Genomic DNA, 22,006 nt, shown 5'->3' with positions numbered 1-22,006 from the left:
ACACTATTTGCTATCATCCGGTGATCACCTAGCCTATCAACCTTCTTATTTCGTGACCCTACATAAGTGTCTAGGTCTGTTGAAGGCCAGAACACGGAAAACTGCTTGAAGTTCCTGAGTTGTTGTTTTTTTTATCTTGAACATGCTCACCACCTCAGTTCAACAGATAGCATAAAGTGAGACAGCAGTTATAAGAAGCTCAGCTCTTCCAGAACCAGAACTACCTCTGTAGGGCAGAAACCCTAAATAGCTCTGCAGCCAAGCAAGAAGTCAAAATTGAATTATCTCTCCAACCCACAGTCCCAATAAAAACAGATATTTTGGGGGAAGATTTTGTTTTTATTGGAGGACTAGGAGGAAAGCTAGCTTTAAAAAAGAAAGTGAAACGTTAAAGCAAAGGTCTAAACCAGATTACCACCAGAAGGAAAAATAATGACAACCTAGTCCAAGCTAATACTTAAAATGCAGCAATATTAAAATAGCAATAAGCGCAATTCTTGAGATGTCTAGACCACACAGACTCTACACTTAACAGCTTAGATACTTTAACTTTTAGTAAGAGTATGAGGCCGTCTGAATAGCTCAGTAAATTAGGTATTTGGCTATGGAGTCAGACGGCGGGGCCCCTTTGTGCCACCGGTGAGTACAGGCAATCTGTGTGGCCTTGGGCAAGCTGCAAAGTCCCAGGATGCCCCCAGCAGAAGGGAATATTAAACCACTTCTGGGTACTTTCCTCATGGAAAACCCTGAAAAGAGTTGTCATAAGACAGAATTGACTTGATAACATGCATTGTTTAATACTGATGGTGCTCCTCAGTCACTCCAAACCCCGTTCACAAAGAACCTTCTGGAACACAGGTGAACACAGGTGAAATTGCACTTCTCCAGTAGAAAGGCAGATAGAATTAATTAGCAATTAAGTTGTCAGTAGAATGACCTTGTACAGCACACCACAGGATAACACAGGTACTCGTCTCATGGGAACAGTATCCCACCAGATTGCATAGCCACCCTCTAGAAACAGCTGGGCCTCAGACAGGTAGATACTGGCAAATTTAGCCACCTCTGTTACCATGCTGGTTAGAATCTTGGCTTTCTCCTTCTTGCTATTTGTGGTTTTTCCAGAGGCATCTGGTTTCTTCCTATTGGAGACAACACTGCTAAACCATGTTGGACTTTTAATCTGATCTGGCATGTGAACAGTTCTTAAATCAATGTTTTACAAACAGACAATGTGATCAAATCAGCAGTACAGAGAATAAGTTCATAGAAGGGATTAATAACTTTGCAACTTTGAGGAACTTGGAACAGCCCCTGGCTCCCCAGTAGTGACACAGACTAAGGATAGAGTTAAACCCCCTCTGGAGCCTATGATAACAATAAACAAAAGGACACTCAGTTCAAACTGACAGTGCCTGTGAACCATCCTCAGTTGTGCTTGATAGCTGAGGCCCCCCTAGATGAAACCCAGAGAAACTTTCCTGATATTACTAAGATAAATTGACAAACCCTACAGCATAATGATACCATAGCTAGAATCTGTCCCACACAGCCCGATAGCTATCCATGGGATAAATGGTAGATCTTGAATGCAACACATGATCAGCTTAAAGTTATCTCATGGAACATAGCAGGGTGGATCTTGAAGCAAAATGATCCCAAATTTCTGGAACATCTGAAGGCTCATGATATAATTTTTATTCAAGAAACATGGTTCACCAAGCTAATCAAACTAAATGGATATGCTGTACATGATATGCCTACTGAGACCACCAAAAGGAAACGCAAACCTAAAGCAGGTTTAGCAATATTGATACCTACTACTCTCCAGGCATCTGTCAACTGCCTCCCCACTTGTGGGAAAATAGCAATGGCCGGGCATGTAGTCTTTGGGCCTAAGACCTTTTTGTTGGTCAGTGTTTATATCCTACCCTTCTCATCTCAGAAAAGCATAAAACAAGCTTGGGAATACCTGGAAAATAATGTAATAGGACTGGAATGCAAACTCCCTAGAGCCCAGCTACTCATAATGGGGGAATTTAATCCAAGATTAGGCTCAACTAACAGCGCACTCTTTTCTTCTAGATTATGGGGGGCAGTTGAAAATGAAATCTTTGCCCCTAGCTTCCATAGAATGTCCAAAAATACTAAGGTGAATTATGTTGGCATCTGTATGATCCAAATGGTGACTCGCCTTAGTCTTATAATATTAAATGGGAACCCCCGCTATGACAAACGCCCTGAATTTACCTATGTATTGGGACATGGAAGCAGTGCTGTGGATTTTGTGCTAATCTCCCACACTTTATCTAGAGAGGTACTGGATTAATAAAATTCACCTTGCACTTTAAGTTGCAGATTTTGCTCACATGTCCTGATTTTTTTTTATTAATAGAAATAGTCTGCTCTTGCAATGAAACTTACCTTTACTTTTATAGAGATCATCTCCACATTAACAGGTCACACTTGACTACTGTTCTTCATTTTATAAGACAAAATGCTCATGCATGGATTTTCTCTCTTTTACTCAGCAGCTCTTCCAATTTCAGAATTGTCAGGCACCTGCCAGCTATTAGATATCATTAATGAGTGTAGTCACTGAAAGACACTATGAACCCTATTGATTCTCTTTGAACAAAGTGCTTGTAACCTTACACATAAACATGTAACCTTAAACAAATCGAAACAAGAAACCTACGCTAGGCATAATTTTCACATAGGGACAGGCATTCCAATTCAGAAATATTTGGAATTCAGCAAATAATGCTTAAGTTGGATACTTTCACTGGTGGTTCCTGCTGACGTCTCCACTGTTCGGGGTTTAATCAGTATGTCTGTTACAGACCTATTGGTATGAGTCATTTCCTCATACCGAGGCACGGCTGGCTGTTGGTGTGCACTCTTTTCGTTTGGCTCAATCTCTGGGCAGGTGTCAGAGGACACAAGGAAATCCTTTAAAAATGCTTTGCCTGTTTGAGGGTTTTTTTTAAAGGGGAAACAATGACGGTATAGTATTCATACTGACTGTACTGGGGTCCCAGATATCTAAAGCAAAAAAGCAAAGCGGGCTGCTTATATACCGCCCCATAGCGCTTAAAGCACTACACATTGTGTCGTCCCCCCCCCCCGAACTGGGTACTCATTTTACCGACCTCGGAAGAACAGAAGGCTGAGTCAACCTTGAGCCGGCTGCCTGGGATTGAACCCCGCGCCATGAGCACAGTTTTGGCTGCAGTATAATAGTTTAACCACTGCGCCACGAGGCTCCTATCTGGAAATATCTGGCAATTCCAAGTTTAAAAAATTTTGAAATTGTAATCTGAGCAGCTGTAATTTCAAGTTCTGAATCTGAATTCTGAATCGGCATTTGGCACTAGTCCCTAATTTTCAGTTATGGACTCAAACAGTATTTCAGAGATCTCAAGAAGGATTTTGCTGAAAGTTTTTAAAAAAGGCAAAGTCTGGACTTCAGTAGGTTGCTGAAGATTTGCAGCAAAAACACTTGCTCCTTTCTTCAAGCATGCAGAGATCCATAGATAAACCACGCGAGGTCTATATGCCTGTTCCAGCTACTGAAAGCGAGCAGTATGATTCACTTCTCTGATTGTGATCCAGATGACGTACATTCCTCATCAGACCCATCATTATCATCAATTTGGCTGTCATTTTTCTTGGTACACTTAAAGCAGCAAGGAAAACTAACTGTGCATCATATCACTGCAGAAAACCTCACTTGGAGCCCCTTTATCTCATCATGTTCCATCTGCCCCTTGTTTGTCATGACGTGAGTCTGTGGGTGTTCCCCCAATATCCTAGCCATCTGCTTCTGCCTGGGTTGTTCTCATAGCCACTTCCAGTCCATATGTGTGCCTCATCTCCTGGCTGCTGTTGGTGTGCTGTTACACTGGCTTCATATTACAATATCCAAATATAGGACAACAAGACAGGACTACCACCACCTGCCCTACAGCCATCCCATGCTGGATTCCAAATTTGGAAGTAGTGACAGTAGCAGGGAACAAAGGGATAAGTGGAGCTCACTGTGAATGTAGCACCACTGATGACGATGGCACAATGTTGTAAGTTTACCATATTAAATGCCTCCTTCATGTAACTTATCCTGCTTTCCCCTCTCCCTTTAAAGAATTCAATCTGTCTGGATGAATGCAAGGCATCTCCCTTCCCCTCTATGGAAAGGGAACACACTGCAAAGGATAGAATGCCCCTGCCCACCTGATCAAGCCATCCCCAATTTATTCGTGAAGGCTTTCACGGCCAGGGTCTAATGGTTGTTGTGGGTTTATCGGGCTCTTTGGCCGTGTTCTGAAGGTTGTTCTTGCCGACGTGTCGCCAGTCTCTGTGGCCGGCATCTTCAGAGGACAGCAACCTGTACTCTGGTGTAGTTGGCTTGGGAGTGCCATCCCCAATTCCCCTCTCCTATCCTCAATATTCTTTACATGGGAAAACCAAAGAGTGAGCCAAGAAGATAAGAGGGGTTGCATGGGCAACAAACTCTGGTATATGATTCCTGGCTTATTCTGTAATATCCAGCTATTGATTCCTCAGGCTTATGACTTCTAGCTCTTCATTTCTGGCTCCCACCGGACAGCCACCAGTGGCTTAGCGCTGGCAAGGAGGAATCTCTACACATGTACCGTATGTGCTGGCATAAAAGACTGGGCATATAAGACCCCAACATTTCCACTCAAAATATAGAGTTTGTTAGATAATCGCCGTATAAGACTACCCTCCCTCTGCCTTTTACCCCCTCCCCCCATAGTGAGGCGTGCCGTGGATTGGGGCCCATGCGACAGTAGGGCTTACCTGAGGTGGGGGGAGAAAAGGTCTTAAAGGATGTGGATAGGTGGCGGCAGGGCGGACCGACAGGGTGAGCCCACTTTTCATAAGATCCTTCACCCTTAGTCACAGCGTTCGCGGGCCGGCCTACCCACTTCCGGCCTTCTTCTCTCGGCGGGTGCAGGGGGGATTCCCAAAGATGGTAGCCAGAGGCCCCGGCAGCCTTGCCTTTCCCATCTGCACTGGGGAGTCCCTGGCCGAGAGCAGGGGGAGTTCCATGCCTGTGCGGGCTGCCTGTAGGGGGCGCGTGGATATACCTGCTCTGGGCTGTTAGGGTTTTCATCAGTTTGGGTGGGGGAAGCCCCTGGATACCCAGCATATAAAATGACCCCCCCCAGTTGGAGGCATGTTTTTCAGGGCAAAAAAGTCATCTTATATGCCGGCAAATACGGGTAAATAAATTTCTGTTGCAAATATATATAAAATATGCCATGAAATAATGTTACTTTCCAAGGGACATGAAGGAGAGGAACCTCAGCTGTACACATATTTTAATATAAGCTTCATTGGGGTGCTTCTGATGCCACTGGAAATTGGATTGAAAACAAAGCAATTTTTTTTTTTAAAATAATGATTTCAAGTTGATATTGTCATGTACAGTGGGGTCTTGACTTGAGAACTTAATCCGTATTGGAAGGTGGTTCTCAAGTCAAAAAGTCTGTAAGTCAAGTCTCCATTGACCTACAGTGCATTGAAAACCGATTAATCCCGTAACAGGCCGTTTTTGTTCCATTTTGGTTTTTTTCTGCTCTGTAAGTCAAATCTCAGTCTGCAAGTCAAACCTAAATTTTGCGGCCAGAGAAGTCTGTAACTCAAAAAGTCTGTAAGTCAAGCCGTCTGTAAGTCAAGGGTCCACTGTACAGTACTTAGATTCGTGCGATCTGCTGATTTAAAATGTTTACCTAATGATGTACTGCAGAAGGCAGAACATACCAAAGACAAGTTTCATAACTGAAAGGGCTTGTATAGTATTAAGGGTCCCATTTACTTATTAGAAGATATTAAAAAAGTAATCCCTCATCCCAAATAAAAATTTAAATACACATCTGTTGGGCAGTTTATTCTTGAATATATCCAACTTGAGGGTTTTGAACATAAACTTCGCCCCTACTTAAATGCTGTTCCCATTTCCCCCCCCCCTTAACCAGAAAAAATATTATTTTCTGGTAAGGTGGCTGAAATATATATCTTAAATAGTCAATTTGACTCTTCTAAATTAATTTTAACTGAATTTGATATTTGCTCATCAGTGAGGAGAAAGAAATAGAGAAATCTAATTCATGATTTTATTTACATTCCTCTTTCTCCCTAAAGGCAGCATAAGAGGCTCCCTTGCTTCTTATTTTATCCTCACAACAACAAACTTGTAAGGTAGACCAGGCTGAGAGAAAGAAGGACTGGCCACTCAATGAGTTTCATAGCTCAGTGGGCATGTGAACCTGCATCTCTGAAGCCTCTGTTCAACTCCATGCCAATCCATTCATCACACTGGCTCTTCTGCTCACCACCCAGTGGGTTGATACCTGTCACTGAAGCAGAGCCATAAGTTGTAATATTGGCACTTGGGGCAAACAGCTCAAAATGCCCCCTCCATCATCTTTGTAATTCCTTATGTGAAAATAATTCAAGATAGTACAATAACAATACAAAATGCGATAGTACACCTGGATACCTCCACTTCCACTTAACCTGTTTTCCCAAAAATAAGACCTAACCTCAAAATAAGCTCTAGTATGATTTTTCAGGATGCTCGTAATATAAGCCCTACCCCAAAAATAAGCCCGTTAAGTGAAATCTCGCCCTCCACCATTGTGCAGCAACCAGAAGATGACATGACTGTAGATTATTGTACATGAAAAAAATCCCCTGAAAATAACCTCTAATGTGCTTTTTGGAGCAAAAATTAATATAAGGCCCTATCTTATTTTTGGAGAAACATGGTACTCTGGAGGTCTGGGGGAAAAAAAAATCAGAAATTGGGGAGGGTCACAATGGGGGTACCTCACCGATGCATAGTGCTTTGCTTCCTCCTATAGTTGATGGGCATCAGGCAACTTGTGCTACGCTGTTGCCCACCCTTCCTTAAGCTTTACCAGCTGTATGCAGGGCAAGGCAGCTACCATGGTCTCTTGAATTTGGCACCCTGGGGCAAAGCTTCGGTTGCCCTGCAGAAGACTCCAATCATATCTTTCAACAGCTCCCAATACTGGAATATTTGAGAAGCCATGAATTGACAGCTGGAACTATCTCGAACATTTCTTATAAATTCATTAATAGAGGAATAAAGAGCTTATCCCACAAAAATCTGAGGCATAAGTCCTTGAACACAATGTAAGAATGGTTACAATTCCACACAGGATTCCTTATTGACAGTTCTTCTCAATTTTAGGCTCTTACACTAACACACCCATTTGAAACTGAGTGGTGTAAGATCCTGAAATTGGCAAGAGGTCCCTTGCACAGCTGATTAACTCAACCTTTTGAAAGGGATGATCAGTCTACCAGCCTGCAATTGAGAAGAGCAGTAAAAAGACAGTGATTCCGCCCAGGAAATATTTCTGGCACAAACAGCAAACTTTTACAGGAAACTGGCTGGGGCCAGAGGGAGCAATTGTTCAGCATTTCTCCCAGCTTGTTGCTCCAGGAAATCTCTGATTTCCATGGGGGTCCCAGAGAGAATCCCCACTGATGTGAAATGCCTAAAATAGCAGGAATTAAAATGAAATTGCTAGGTATTCATTACAGTCCTCTTTCAAAGACTCAACTACTGACACACATCGTAAGAGCTATACATACACTTCTCTCTGCTTTCTGTTCTTTTATTATCTTAGAACTAGCAGAGCTGGAAGGGACCCTATGGATCATAGAGTTCAGCCCCTGTCAGGGAGGCCCAGTGAGGAATCGAACTCCCAACCTCTGGCTCTGCAGTCAAGTACCCGAACCACTGCGAGCTATCCAGCAGTGCTTTTTTCTAAAACCTGTTTGTAGTGTTCCCCTTTATTATGTCAATGGTTCATGTTTGTTATGTTAATTGTTCATGCATATTCATGTGATAAGAGGCAGAGCCTGAAATGGAGGGAGGAAGTTAGTCAGAGAGTCAAGAGTGAGAGAGTGGAGATATAGTGTGTGGTATTTGGGAGATCTGAGGGGTTATTAGAGTGAAAAGTGAATAAGATCTGTAATGACAAATAGAAGGTTGAGATTGATGATAATAGAAGTTACCTATGATTAATATTCAGAGATCTGTAATCAATAAAACCGTTTTATTTAAAAGACAGTGAAATTTGAACCTGAATCTTCATCTTCCTGAAGTAATGGTGATTTAGTGATCACCTGGTGGCAGCAGTGTGAAAGAGGGGATTGTTTGCCTTCGAGTGCTCTGAGTCTTGACGGTCAAGCAAGAGGCACGAGGGTGAACACCACACTGCTTTTTAAACTATAACAGGACCTTCTTCTTATCCCATGACAGTTATTACATCTGCTCAGGAGGTTTTACTCTAGAATTTTTATCAAAAGGTCTCTGACATTGCAAGTGATCAAAGTCTACTGGATCACCTCATCCATATGCTTACTAGTATTTGCAAAGAAATGAAAACAACAACAACAGTAAGACATGACTTATGCTTATATTTGTTCAGCAGGACTTGTCTTTCTGTATGCTCAACAATGTTACCTTTAGTATAATCTCCCACCAATTTACATGGAACTGACATGGAGTTAACTGATCTGTAAGGTGCAAGGCGCCGGTGAGTGCTTCCTCTTCTCAGTGCTCTATACCAGTGGTTCTTAACCTTGGGTTATTCAGGTGTTTTTGAACTACAATTCCCAGAAACCCCAGCCAGCACAGCTGGTGGTGAAGGCTTCTGGGAGTTGCAGTCCAAAAACACCTGAGTAACCCAAGGTTAAGAACCACTGCTCTATACCACTGGTTCTTAACCTTGGGTTACTCAGGAGTTTTGGACTGCAACTCCCAGAAGCCTTCACCACCAACTGTGCTGGCTGGGGTTTCTGGGATTTGCAGTTCAAAAACATCCGAGTAACAAAGGTTAAGAACCACTGCTCTATACAACATGTGCTGAAGTTAGTTTTTTTAATGCTGTTTTCCAGCCCATATCAACAATGAGCCTGTGTGCTGGTTGGCACAGCTGCTGCCTAAGATAGCACTGTTCAGATTCTAACAATGATAAGGGTGTTGGTTGGTTGGTTGGTTGGTTTTTAAAGGAAATAATTATGCTTCCTACATGGTGTATCAAAAAGATGCAGTGCTTTTAAAAATGAGTTCATTTTATCTGGTTGGATGTTCACAAGGAAGAGGTCAGAAGAATTACAAATGTCATATGTTGGCATTCACCTACATGCTTGGCCAGGTATCTCAAATGACTCATTTGTTGTATCATTTGGGGCAGCTGGAAACACTCCAAGGGCAGGTTTTCTAATCCAAAAACATTTAAGAATTTGACTGAAGACATTCTAATAGGCAAACTGTTAATAAGAATACATGAGTCTGAAACTATTACCAAGCAAGAGATCTATTTTAAGAAGCCAGCTCCTTCTAAAAACATTTCTTTTGTGCCAGCTGCTAAGAGAGGGAGACAGAGGGGAAGAGGCAGCAAAGCTCAGAGCTGAGGGTAGAAACAGACGGCAGGGAAACAAGAAACCCAGAACAACTGTTTAAGAGCTCTACTCTTGACATTCTTATTTGATAATTAGCAAAGTTTTTAAAAAACTACTCATTACAGAGAAAGAAATCAAGGCGCAATTTCTACACATACTTGCCTGTGACTGGATCATTTTGAACTCAATGGGACTTGATTTTGCCCAGACTTCAGATTGCACTGGTACACAAATGTGTAACTCAGATCAGCTTGAAAAAATGCATACTGCAAATCCCATACAGACGGAGTAAGACCAAATATAGTAAGGCCTTTTCATTGGCAGCCTAATGCTATTAACAGACTTTTTTGTTTAGTCGTTTAGTCATGTCCGACTCTTCGTGACCCCATGGACCAGAGCACGCCAGGCCCTCCTGTCTTCCGCTGCCTCCTGGAGTTGGGTCAAATTCATGTTGGTAGCTTCGGTGACACTGTCCAACCATCTCATCCCAATTCCCAGATGGAGGACATGGGTTTTCAGCTTCACCCCTGCTTTCCTGTCCTAGCAAAAACATGTCTGTTTGGAAGAAGAGCCAAATGGATAGGACAGGTGTGTATGCGTGCATGCATAGCCTGTCCCTCTTTGTTTGAAGACCTGTATTGCGAAATCCAGTCCACAGCTGCCTCAGCGGTGACTTTAAAACAACTTCCTGCCTCATCTAAGATGAACGTGCCTTGTGAAACTCATCTTACCAAGAACTTTATTACATTTAAGAGGAACCTCCTAGCAAATCCCATCTTGCCACAAACGTTTGGACTTTTGGTACTTGCTTTGAAGAAGTGTGATTTACTCACAAAAGCACACAGTCTATGATTTTTTATTTTTTTATTAGTGGCCTATAAAGGCATCTCCTATTCTTGCATTCGTGTTTTGTGGCCACACGGCACCTCCCTTTTATTTCAATGAGACTAGATAAGGGCAAACATGGATTAAAATGGAGTAGGTTATGGATTTTTTTAAACTGGTATGGGTTCCTGAGTTTTATTAAGCCATTATAATAATTCTGGAATCTTCATAATGATGGAATCATTTTAAATAGTGACAGTATCTTGACAAAGCATACAGCAAATACAGATTTCCTCATACTTTGACACTCTACTTATCAACTATGTGCAGTACTAGATGACATTTTACTTGGACCCAAATAAGGTAACCTACTGTGGATTTAGATTTTTAACCACACCATGATTTTTACATACAGTGGTAACTCACTAAACAATGACCCTGCTAAACGACAAATCCACATAATGATGACTTTTTGCAATCGCTATAGCGATTTGCAAAAGTCATTCCTATGGGGGATTTTCGCTGGATGTCGATTAGGTCCATGCTTCGCGAACCTCTTGTTTGCAAGATGATTTTTCGGTTCCGCAAAATGGCTGCCCTGTTTTCCGGACCCATGCTTTGCAGGGCAGCCATTTTTACAGCTGATCGGCGCTCGCAAAATGGCTTCCCTATGGGCGATCTTCGCTGGACGACGAGGTATTTTCCCCATTGGAACGCATTAAACCGGGTTTCAATGCATTCCAATGGGGAAAGGGTTTTCGCATGACGATGATTTTGCTAAACAGCGATTTTCACAGGATGGATTATCGTCATCATGCGGGGCACCACTGTACCTTCAGTGGTACAGAAGCACTGTCACATTTTCCTTTTCAAAAAGTTGGTGAGACATTTGTGTTTGTTCCTGTTACATGGTATGTTTAATTTAGCTCCTCTTATCCCTTCCCCAGAAATATACCAAATTCTTTATGTACACAAAAAGTACTTCATGCATCTAAGGGGTCAACCATTTTTTGCTTCTAAGATGTAGCTTCTTCATTGATGGGTGCTCATGAGGACATCATAAGGGAGCATATATCCAAACAGTTTAAGAAGAAGATATTGAGCTTGATCCTGTATTTTAGTCCATAGTTGTTTTTGTTGTTTCTACATTCACATAGTGGTGGCAGTTGTGATAGAGAACATAAATACCTTCAGGATCACAAGTGATTAACAGATCGGCTCCATATGTCCTGAGGTAGTGGTTTCAGTCACCAAGGCCATCAGGGGGAGTGCCTTCTCAGAGACAGACCTTCAGTTTGGTGCTATGGTTCCTCCCTCTTTCGGCAGAAAAAGTTACAATAGGAGGATTTATGGGCCTCCCCTAAACCCCTGTCGTGGAAGTCAGTAAGGGGAAATCTTCCTCTTACATTCCAAGCATGGTTTGACAAATGACCCAGGTCATAAACCCTCAGGAACAAGTCATGTTCACAAAAATCTGTGTTTAATAGAAAAAGAAAATAACTCGTAAATATGTAAGAAAACACTGGCCTAAAAGGAATTTTGAAACCCTAACAGAATTTTTTTCCTAATAAGCTCAATCAGGTTCTATTAGAGAAGAAGGTTGCTTCGTGTAACATTTGAATGGCCATCTATTCATTCACACAACCCACCTTCCTTCGCCCTTTGGCACCTGCCCCTTTGTCTTCTGATGCTGGTAAATGAAACAGATCTGAGAGAAACACTCAATGGAGCATGTGCTGGGGGAGAGGGGGGAGGTTCTTGAAGGTTCCCAAAGAGGTGACTCTGTAGAGGTGAATGCCCATTAATGAATGCAAGGTGGAGAACTTTCCTCCCTTGGATTTCTATTCACTTAACCTACAAGTTCCAACACCAGGAGAAAGGTGGCACAGAATTGCAATAAATAAAACTTAGATCTGAGACCGTATTTATACCTGCCATGGATGAAAACATATGCACATCTTTCATTTCATATTGCTTGTTTTTTTTTCCACAGAACTATTGTCCATTGTGAGCTTGCTAACTTTTCCATTCTTTATTTTCAATACGGCCCCTCCATTCCTGTTCAAAAGAATTTGCTCTCATATACAGTATACATGTACGGTAATGTAACTCTAGGTGTTGAACCCTTGCTTCTCCAAGAAGCCCTATGAATTATGTATTTTATGAACAAGCAATTAAATTGATTGTAGGAAATTATTTTTCCCCATGTGCAGTCATTACTTTTTTTCTGGCAAATTTAAATATCTTTGTAGCCCAAAGTAGTGGTTCCTAATCTTGAGTACCCAGATATTTTTGAAGTTGTGCTGGCCTGGGTTTCTGGGAGTTGTAGTCCAATAGCATTTGGGGACCTAAGATTGGGAAACACTAGCCTGAGAGACCCCTGATGTTTGTGGCCACCAATACCATCAACTCTCTTCTTAACATGTTGTGGGGGGGGAGGTATTCTGCCTATGCTTGATGGGGTCACACTCCCCACAAAAACTATGTCCATTGTTTGGGGGTGCTTCTAGACCAGATCTGACTTTTTTCATCTTTGGCAGATTGCACAGTCGCAGCCCTTTCTGGTCAGGAACTCCCTAATCACACTGATCCATGCATTGGTAATTTCTAGGATCAATTATTGCAGTGTTTTCTACATGGAGTCGTCTTTGAAGGCAACTCAGAAGCTTCAACATGTACAAAACACAGTGGCTAGGTTAGTATTGGGTGCAAGAAAGGATGATCACCTCTCTTCGATCCTGGCTAGCCTACATTGGCTGCCTGTTTGCTTCTGGGTGAAATTCAAAACGTTACCTGTTGGAGCATCTCTCCTTAAGATTGTCTACCCAGGCAACTTGGTCTATCCAGGCTCCGTGTTTCTGGGTGGTCAACCCTAGAGAGGCCCAGAAAACTACCATCAGGAACTGAGATTTCTCCGTGGTGGCCACAATGCTATGGAATGCATTGCCTGTTGATCTTCGCCAGGTTCCTCCCTTCTGACTTTCAAGAAATAGGTGAAAGCTGAGCTTTTCAAAGAGACCTTTGGTAACATCAATCAATCAATCAGTCAATCAATCAATTAATCATGGTGGGTTTTTTTTAGCAAGCTGCTTGTTTGTGTGTTTTCTCTAAAGAAAATTAACCAAATAGTATAATGCAATAAGAGAATTAATTATTACTATAAACAATATTATCTTAGAACTGCAGAGCTGGGAGGGGTCCTTTGGATCATCGAGTCCAACCCCAGTCAAGGAGGCACACTGAGAATTGAACTCCCAACCTACCTAAACCACTGAGCTATCCAGAAAGTTATTAACATGTGTTAATTGGTGACTTCTTGGCATAGTTTATAGAAGCCATCATTACCGTTATACTAGATTTTGTTGTAACAGATATTAGGGTTGCCTTGGTTGCTTTGTGTATTATCCACAGGCAAAAAAACAAGGTGTAAGAAGCCTTCCTGTGGGATTCATGGACTGTGTGTTCACCACAGGAAATAGGATCCACCTTCTCTCTCACCAGGTTCTCGTGTTGAACCCAGTCTTGTGTTTTACTTCCTTTCAACTATGACCACAGCTATTACATCTCATCCCTAAATTACAAATAATTATACAGCAAAAATTTATTTTGCGTCACACTGGGAGTTGCTTCCAACAGATGTGTACAGAAGCACAGTAAAGCCTTCAAGTGACTAATCTCAGTCAGCATCCTTCCATGTGAAGAGAAGAGAATTAAACAGAACTGTCTCTTATACATGCATATTCTTCAGTGCAGAAGGAACACTACCCGCACAGCTAAAGGTTTTGACTACATTGATAGGATACAAAGTTGTACAATGGAAATTGACTGCAAAAATGTTTCAATAGTATGCACATTTCTCCCCAAAACTGATGGCAATAATCAAGATGGTATAAGATCAGATGTTTCATCTGAGCTGATGCTTTGGCAAGAAAGGCATGTAATACTGACAACAGATATTAATGACCCATTGCACCATTGTGTGTTTCTGTACATCAGCAAGGAAAAATATTCCACTTGGTCAAATGAAGTTGCCAGCAGAAAAAAAAATGGATGCTTTTCTTTATCACTCTTTATGAAGTCTGAATCTGAATATTTTTACTTGGTCTTGTAGAAAAAAATGCCTTATGAAAATTTGAGAATATAATTTCCTTTAGGTCTACCAAATGGCTAGGTTATGCTTTCAGTGATCTAGGAGGTTACAAGAGTGGGAGGGAAGGAGTAGCAATGCAAAAATGCAATGGGAGTTTTATTAATTAGTCCTTTACTCCTTTCAAACAAAGCCCAGCTGTTCTTTTCCTTCTATTCTGGAAATTGTGAGCTGATTGATTGCTCTATGAGTAAACCCCGCTTTTCCCACTCCCACCCCTACAATTCTTGATGATGCTAAAGCCTTGCTGAAAAAAAATCTGATCTCCCTGGACAACTGAAGAATAAGCTCTGATATCTTTTTTTTAAAAAAAGCGGGGGGGGGGGGAAGGAAGTAGCCATTAACAGATTCTTCCTTGTAAGGCCTCACCCTAGCATGTGTTACAGTACACTGAATACACACTAGGTAAAACCTCCAAAACACATATTTCTTGCAGCTTTATGATAAAATTGGAAGCCTACACATAATACTTTTTATTTCATTGTTAGACACCCAGATATTTTTTAACCTGGAGTACTGTGTTTTCTTACTTACCTTTGCACAGTGTATATGAGAAAAGAGTTAATGAGCAGGTAGGTTTAGATTAAGCAGAAAACTCTAATGCATATGCAGTTATCATAAAAAAAATTAAAAGGCAGATTAAATCTTTGATGATACTTCACTGTTGAGATACTTCACTGTGATCAAACTTTGTGTCTTACTGACACAGCAGCTGATTTCCCCCATAATATTCCAGAACCTTTGCATACAGCACAACCCCTTTTGTAACCTTCCACCCTGTTGCAATTTTCACCCAAAGCGTCCCCTTTTAAATTCCCATACTTGACACTCTGCTAAAAGTCCCCTTACTGCTTTTATTTTTGGATAAAAATACTTGGCTCCAGCAGGGCTTCTACAGTTGTTCCTCCTTCAACTCTTACAATAGGTATCAGATTACAGTAACAGCCTGGAGTATGCTTGTGAACTACTGTATATAAAGTAATCCAGTAAAATTGTACAATATAGCAATTATGAATCCATACACACAGAAGTTATTATGAAATCACAGGGGGATTGTTTGATTATGCTGTTTATTTCCAGTGAAACCAAAGTATACTTAGTGCTGTGATCACAGAACATCTTCACATTTGATGCAAATATGAAAGAGTTATGTACAAAGTAATTAAGTGGCACTATTTTTAAACAAAAGGAAACAACCCAAGCCTGAAATATTATAGAATGTAAAACAGGTTATATGCATATCTTTTGTAAGCTCCAACTGCACTGCAGTTGCATTAAACGGAACACAAGTGCCACATTAATAATCATTCCCCAGACAGAATTAATAGAAGAATTAGATACTAGTTAACATCAGCATATTTTACTGCAGAAAACTAGTGCACTCTTTTACACCTTTCAGCTTGATAACTGGAAACCTAAACCATTTAGAAAGCTGATACATTCTCTCTCTAAACTAATATATAGCTTAAAGTGTTTTTTTAATATATATATATATATTTATATTTATATATACTTACATATGAACCAATTTCACATTGTAATTGAACAGGAGAAATTTACAGTAAAATTAGATAGGTGAGATTCTCTTTCCAGGTGTTCATTTTATTGCGTCCCCGAAGTACTGTGGACTGAAGGAGTAGAATCTTGATCAGGCAAGACTGTGGGATTGCCAGCCTCTGGAAGCCCAGATGCAAGCACGTGACGGCATACGGGACACGTTCCTGACTAAATGAGAGGAAAAGGACACCGATTAATTACAATGTAGGTGAGTAGCTTAAGAATTCCAAAAGGTAGTCCTCAAACAAATTGAGATGGAAGGCTGGCGTGTAGGGGAACAAGTCAGCTAAAAAGCCAATTATGTTAACACAGATCACAATCCTCATGTTGCCAACTTCAAAGTGGTCAACTTCAGAGGGATTTCTCTAGTATAAGCAAATTGGAGATTATCTTGTGGAAAGTATTAGAACATCAACCTTAATCACACGCAATGGCAAAACATGCTATTGAAGATTTTAAGGTCTCTGTCAAGTAGAGTTTAAGTTTCACAGAAAACACATACTGTGTGAAGTGGCAAGCATTTCAGAAAGCTACTTCCAAGTAGTTCTTCAGAAAAAAATTAATCTGCATGCAGCATGTCACTCATTCTCCCTCTCCCTATTATCTCCCTCCTTGTTGCCCAAAAAGTGTTTTCTGGAATTCTCAAGTATAAAAAAGGTCATTGGCCACAGATACATTATAAAATCCAAATGCAAAAATGGGCAATATCTTTACAGACCACTAAAGAATCATCACACAATAAATGAGTTTTCGTGGATTAAACACTTCATAATCCACAAAAGCTTGTTTATTGTGTGATGATTTTTTTAGTGGTCTATAAAGGTAGCACCTATTTTTGCATTTGGATTTTATTTTTTTTAGGACCACACGACTGTCCTTTACTTCAATTGAAATATATTCTAATAATTTTTTCTAGCGTGAAGGACCTAACACATTACAAAAACAGTCTGTCAATCCTATGCTTCATTGAAATAACACTGTGTAGCACAGTCTTCAAATACAGTAGGACCCCCAAATTTGCAGGATCAGTATCCATGGTTTCAGTTATCCACAGTTTACTACAGCCCTATATACAACATACAAGGAAGCGGGTCTTGTGGCTTCTGTCCTCCCTCCTTGTGGCCTTTGTCCCATCACCTTCTATGTCATATACAGGGGTATTATGCATAGTTTCAGGCATTCACATCAGATCATGGAAATTGATTCCCTATGGATATCAGAGTCCTACTGTAATCCTAAATCCTTTATACTATGCATAACCAGGGTTGTCCTATATGCTTCCTATAAGGGCATTCACATACTTGAGCCACACAGACTGTTTTATGAAAGCAACAACTCAGTGGTGGGGGTTTGTTAATTATTCATAATCATCTGACTCATGTCTGACAAATGAGAGCTCCATATATACATTTGAGAAAATGTAGAGTAACATTAAGGCTGTACCTCTGACACAGCACACTTAGTTTGTGTCTGTTCTTTGCTGATGCCATGTCAATTTAGGTGGTTGAGAGCTCATCTTTAACAAGTTAATTCAAGGAATGAGCTTGGCTCAAACAGGTGTGGAATGCAGTCTAGGGGAAGTAGGGCTTCATGACTTTCAGACATTGAGTTCTACTGTTTCTCTCTAAGTATGTTTTCCAAAGATTATGGAACACATAGGTTCACTTTATTACTTCTTTCCAAAATAAATTTGTTTAGCTTTAATGGTTGGCATCTCATAGGTCTTCAAACATGTAATCCTGCTTCTTAGCCACAACTTTTAACTCTTCCCTTAAAACAAGAAATGGACCAAAATGTTGTAGAAGATTTAATGGAACTGCAATTTAAAAATATGTTTTCCATCTTTTAATAAAAACATTCTTTCAGAAGCACAGATTGCCTTCTTCACAGAACAGTCTTATTGCTCCTTGACTTTTCTGATTCAATGTTGTAATTACAGAAATCACAACAATGCTAATCAGGATATTTAAATACATGGCACTGCATGCTTTTGGTCATGTGGATTTCTGCCAACCACAAATGTGTCCAGCTGATCGGCAGCCAGAGGTTGGGCGTTTGATTCCCCACCGTGTCACCTATGAATAGAGCCAACCAGTGTGGCCTTGGACAAATTACACAATCCCAAGGTACCCCCATAAGAAAGGAATGGTAAATCACTTCTAAGTATTCCCTACCTGGAAAATCCTGAAAAGGGTGGCCATAAGTCAGAATTGACTTGATAGCACATGATGATGATGATCGATGCATCAGATGAGACACTAGTCTTAAACAGTATATTAGTGTTGTACTCATTAAATGCCTTCAATGAGCTCAGTGTGCTGCTCATGTATTCTTTACTTCTGTTGCTCTGAAAGCGTTATTGTCCTTACTGAAATTCTTTGATTAGACTGTCACCACTAACTCCTATTTATTTGTTGTTAAAATGTGGATGTGTGGATTGGAAGTGTTAAGTGATAAGTGTTAAGTTTGGATTTTCGACGGATTTTATTATGTTTGTTTTACTGTTGTGTTTTTATTATGTATGTAAGCCACCCCGAGTAGACTTTATTTAGCGGGGCAGGGTAAAAGTTTAATAAAAGTAAAGTTAAGCAAAGTTGTAAAGTTGTAGTTAGTACCACTGCTCCCAGTAACATAAAAATTAACAAAGATTTTATTTTGTTCATCAAAGAATTGTTAAATGAGATACTACTGAATTAAGTTCTAGTGGTGATTCCAATGACTGATGCAGAAGAATGGGATGCTACAATTACTACTGTAATTAAATAAATAAGAAAATTGGATGGGAGACCACACAGAGCCCTATGCAGAAGGGGAGGTGGAGGAGAATAAAATACTTCTAAAGAGTACATTAAATATATTTGAACAAAGAATCAAACAATACTAGAATCACAGATCAGTTGCCAAAATTCAGTCAATGAATCTGTGCCAAATACTTGAACACCACACTGGATACAAAACTAGAAAAGTAGCAAATCAACAATAGGGTTTGAGGGACCATGTTTCACTCTTCCTGGTCATTGACTGTAATAAATAAATATACAGATAGATATGTTTCACATGGTTTAAAAAAGTGAATCCATCTGCAGCTGAATAGAAGTACAACTGAGGGCACCTGGAACCATGCCGACTTTCAACATTGATTGTGTCAATGTTACACAGAAACAAGCAAACAAGGAGTAATAATCTTGAGTTTTAAAGGAATACTGTATACTAAATTCCAAAAATAGTGCATACCTTTTGTAACCATAGTGTTATACAAGGCTTATGAAAATAATGGTGACATGGAAGCTCTGTTACAATTTCTTCCTTGATGTACTCACTGCAACAGATAGCACAGCACTGTTCCTGACCTACAGCTTAGGAAAAAAAAGAGAAATAACAGTATGTAATTCTAAAAGGAAGAAAATCCTAAGATATTGAGATGTAATTAGTAATACTAACCTTTCAAAAATAACACTTTTGGAATGGACACTAAATGTTAACTGCAGATCTATCTTCATAGTATATTAATGTTAAATTTGAACAGAATGTATTATTTACCCTTATCATTGTGATCTTCTGTTATAATTATCTGTGGCAGACAGTCTATGCTTTCTTTACTAGCTGGTGGATGAGCCTGCTCAACATCAATTGCAAGAGATTCCAGATGTGCCAGAGCAGTCTAAAAGATGCAAAATAGAGAGCTTCTATTACTTACAAGACAGTTATTGTTTATTTAGATTTCATTCAAAACAGTTGTCTGAAGTTCAGTCACTGCAGAAAAATACGGATACACAGACTGATTGTTTCTATCTTTTTGCTGAAATAAACAAAGGCTAGATTAATATGAATAATATTTATGGAGAACTGGCTGTAAATATTAATTCAAATCTGAAGTTCAATTACTGTATACATATGACCATCACAGACCCATGTTAATTAAGGAATAAAGTGTCTAGAACGCCTGCAATTATTTTTTGTAACAGGGAAGACAGCAGCCCAGTTTTGAATATGAAGCACTGACATGGATTAACACCTTCTTTGAATAACTCACTGCCGTTAACTGAAGCTGAACAGTAGAACAATGGTCTGAACAAGCTAGCACAGCCAAAGTACTGTCCATAAGCAATGGAACACTTCTAAAAGCTTTTTGCACCAACACATATACCCCTTCATGTTTCCCCCCATTTTAAGAATCAACCAAAGCTTCCTTTGTCACAACTTTATCTTCCTACTCTTCGAATGCATGACCTTCCTGCTCAGGAGATAAGCAGATCAGAGTTCACGATAACCTCAAAGATAAGGGTAAACTGGATGTGATAGTTCATTAGGCTTTACTACTGAGCAGGAGTGGGCAAAGTGTGGCCTATGGGCTACTTGGGGTCCAACCACCATTTTTGAGGTCTCCAAGTCCCAATCTGTTGCTCCTATTAGGAAAAATTAATCTTCTACTCCTGGAAGCCTCCAGAAACAACATTAGTGTGGTAAAAGGAGTCATAGCCCCCATCTCTGATCCCCAAACAAAATCAGAAATCAATCTCCATCTGCTTCTGTTTTGCCATTTTAGCACGTTTTGGGCTGGGTGTTGCAGCCTATGTGCATAATGGCTGCTTGTAAAAGTCCTACGGATGCTTCAAGATTATTACACCTGATATGGAACCTACACCTGGTGCCAAATTTCCCATTACACATTGTATGAACACTTCCATGTCTATTACTGGCATGACTGCAAGGCCAACTAACACAGAGATGCTGTTTATGGGAGACAACTTAGTTTCACATGATAGTTTCATCTGGGGCAACTGGAATTTAAATGAGTCATAAATGGCTGTTGTGGTTTGAAACAGGAATATTGTACTATATGGTGCTGCTGCTTCAAGCACACAGAGTACAGTTGAGACTAAAAGATAATTTAGAATTTATTATGCAAGTCCTTTGACCAAACTGGACATTGTGTAGGAACCATTTCCATTCAGCTAGTGAAAAAGAAAACCCTTCTTCCTTTGTAGCAATAAGGTCCATTCATTCCTAAAGCATTCAAGAGACAGAATAGCTGAATAGCAGTTTCTAAAAATGCAAAAAGAGCAAGCAAATTCTTTGTCCTTCCTCAGAAATAAAACTAAAGCATAGGGCTGATCAGGTGACTGATCTGTGTGGCCCACTCAAAAGCTAGCCGCTGGCCCTGCTTGCTCCAAAGGTATGGGAAGCTGTCCTTTGCTATCAGAGTACAATGCGCCACCAAAGACTTCACTTGCAGATCCTACTGAATTTGGTGTAAAGATAACTTTCCATAAAGCATAAGGACATAGGACAAATTTGCCCTGTTTCAACTGCTCAGGTTATTACATGTGCTCAGACTAGATACATATTTTCCATTAAGTTTTGATTAGACATGGGGACGACTCACCATTTTGGCAAGTCATCCTGCTTTGTGAGTCGTCAGAAGTTGACAACTCACAAAGCACAAAGTTGCCACCATGAACTGACGAATAACGAATTTACTGTTGATTTGTGGGGGGTTACTTAAAAAAACCCCACACACCTGCCCCCGAGGCCACCATCACCCTCCACTGCCTTAAGGGAATCCAGGCTCCCCTTTGCAAAGATGACAGCTGCAGCTTCCCTACCCCTAAATGAAGCCGCAGCCGCAATCTTTGCAAAGGGCAGCCAGTCTCCCTTTCTACAGGCCGTGGCTGGGAAAGCATGATGGAGACCTCAGCAGCAGCAGCAACAACGATTATGGTAAGGGGGTGTTGGTAGGGGTGGGGGTGCTAAGGTAGGGAGAGGAAGGGGTGGGGGAGTAGACTGTGGGGGTGGCTGCCTGCCTATCAGCCCACTGATCAGCTGATTGGTGGGCTGGTGGTCAGAGGATGGAAAAGTCATAGGATGGCTTTTTTTTCTTTGTATGGGGGACGAATAAAAATGGGGAAATATTCATCCCTTCGTATTTGTGGGGGTCTCTGGGACCCACGAATATGAAGGGACAAATATTTTAATGAATCAGCGATTTTAGACGAATATTGCGAT

At 40.6% G+C, this 22,006-nt stretch overlaps 1 protein-coding gene and 1 long non-coding RNA gene across 14 annotated transcripts in view; both read right to left on the bottom strand.

Moving 5' to 3' along the window:
* Positions 1 to 13,471, bottom strand: part of LOC140704917 (uncharacterized) — a 44,648-nt gene extending 31,177 nt beyond the window's left edge. Inside the window, exon 1 of the long non-coding RNA XR_013542155.1 lies at positions 13,090 to 13,471. This is a non-coding gene — a long non-coding RNA (uncharacterized LOC140704917). The remainder of the gene's footprint in view (positions 1 to 13,089) is intronic.
* Positions 13,472 to 15,496: 2,025 nt separating this feature from the next.
* Positions 15,497 to 22,006, bottom strand: part of PJA2 (praja ring finger ubiquitin ligase 2) — a 63,253-nt gene continuing 56,743 nt past the window's right edge. For all 13 annotated transcript variants that reach the window (XR_013542154.1, XM_072992478.2, XM_072992477.2 and 10 more), the window contains 3 exons: positions 19,541 to 19,661; positions 19,235 to 19,356; positions 15,497 to 16,168 (listed from right to left, as the gene is read on the bottom strand). Coding sequence is in view for 12 of the 13 variants with exons in the window: in XM_072992478.2 (XP_072848579.2) it covers positions 16,046 to 16,168; positions 19,235 to 19,356; positions 19,541 to 19,661 (366 nt within the window). In the remaining variant the exon portion in view is untranslated. The remainder of the gene's footprint in view (positions 16,169 to 19,234; positions 19,357 to 19,540; positions 19,662 to 22,006) is intronic.

The sequence above is a fragment of the Pogona vitticeps genome, chromosome 2 (assembly GCF_051106095.1).
Source record: "Pogona vitticeps strain Pit_001003342236 chromosome 2, PviZW2.1, whole genome shotgun sequence".
Classification (NCBI taxonomy): domain Eukaryota; kingdom Metazoa; phylum Chordata; class Lepidosauria; order Squamata; family Agamidae; genus Pogona; species Pogona vitticeps.
Note: the sequence above shows the minus strand (reverse complement) of the source record. Positions and strands in the feature narration are given on the sequence as shown.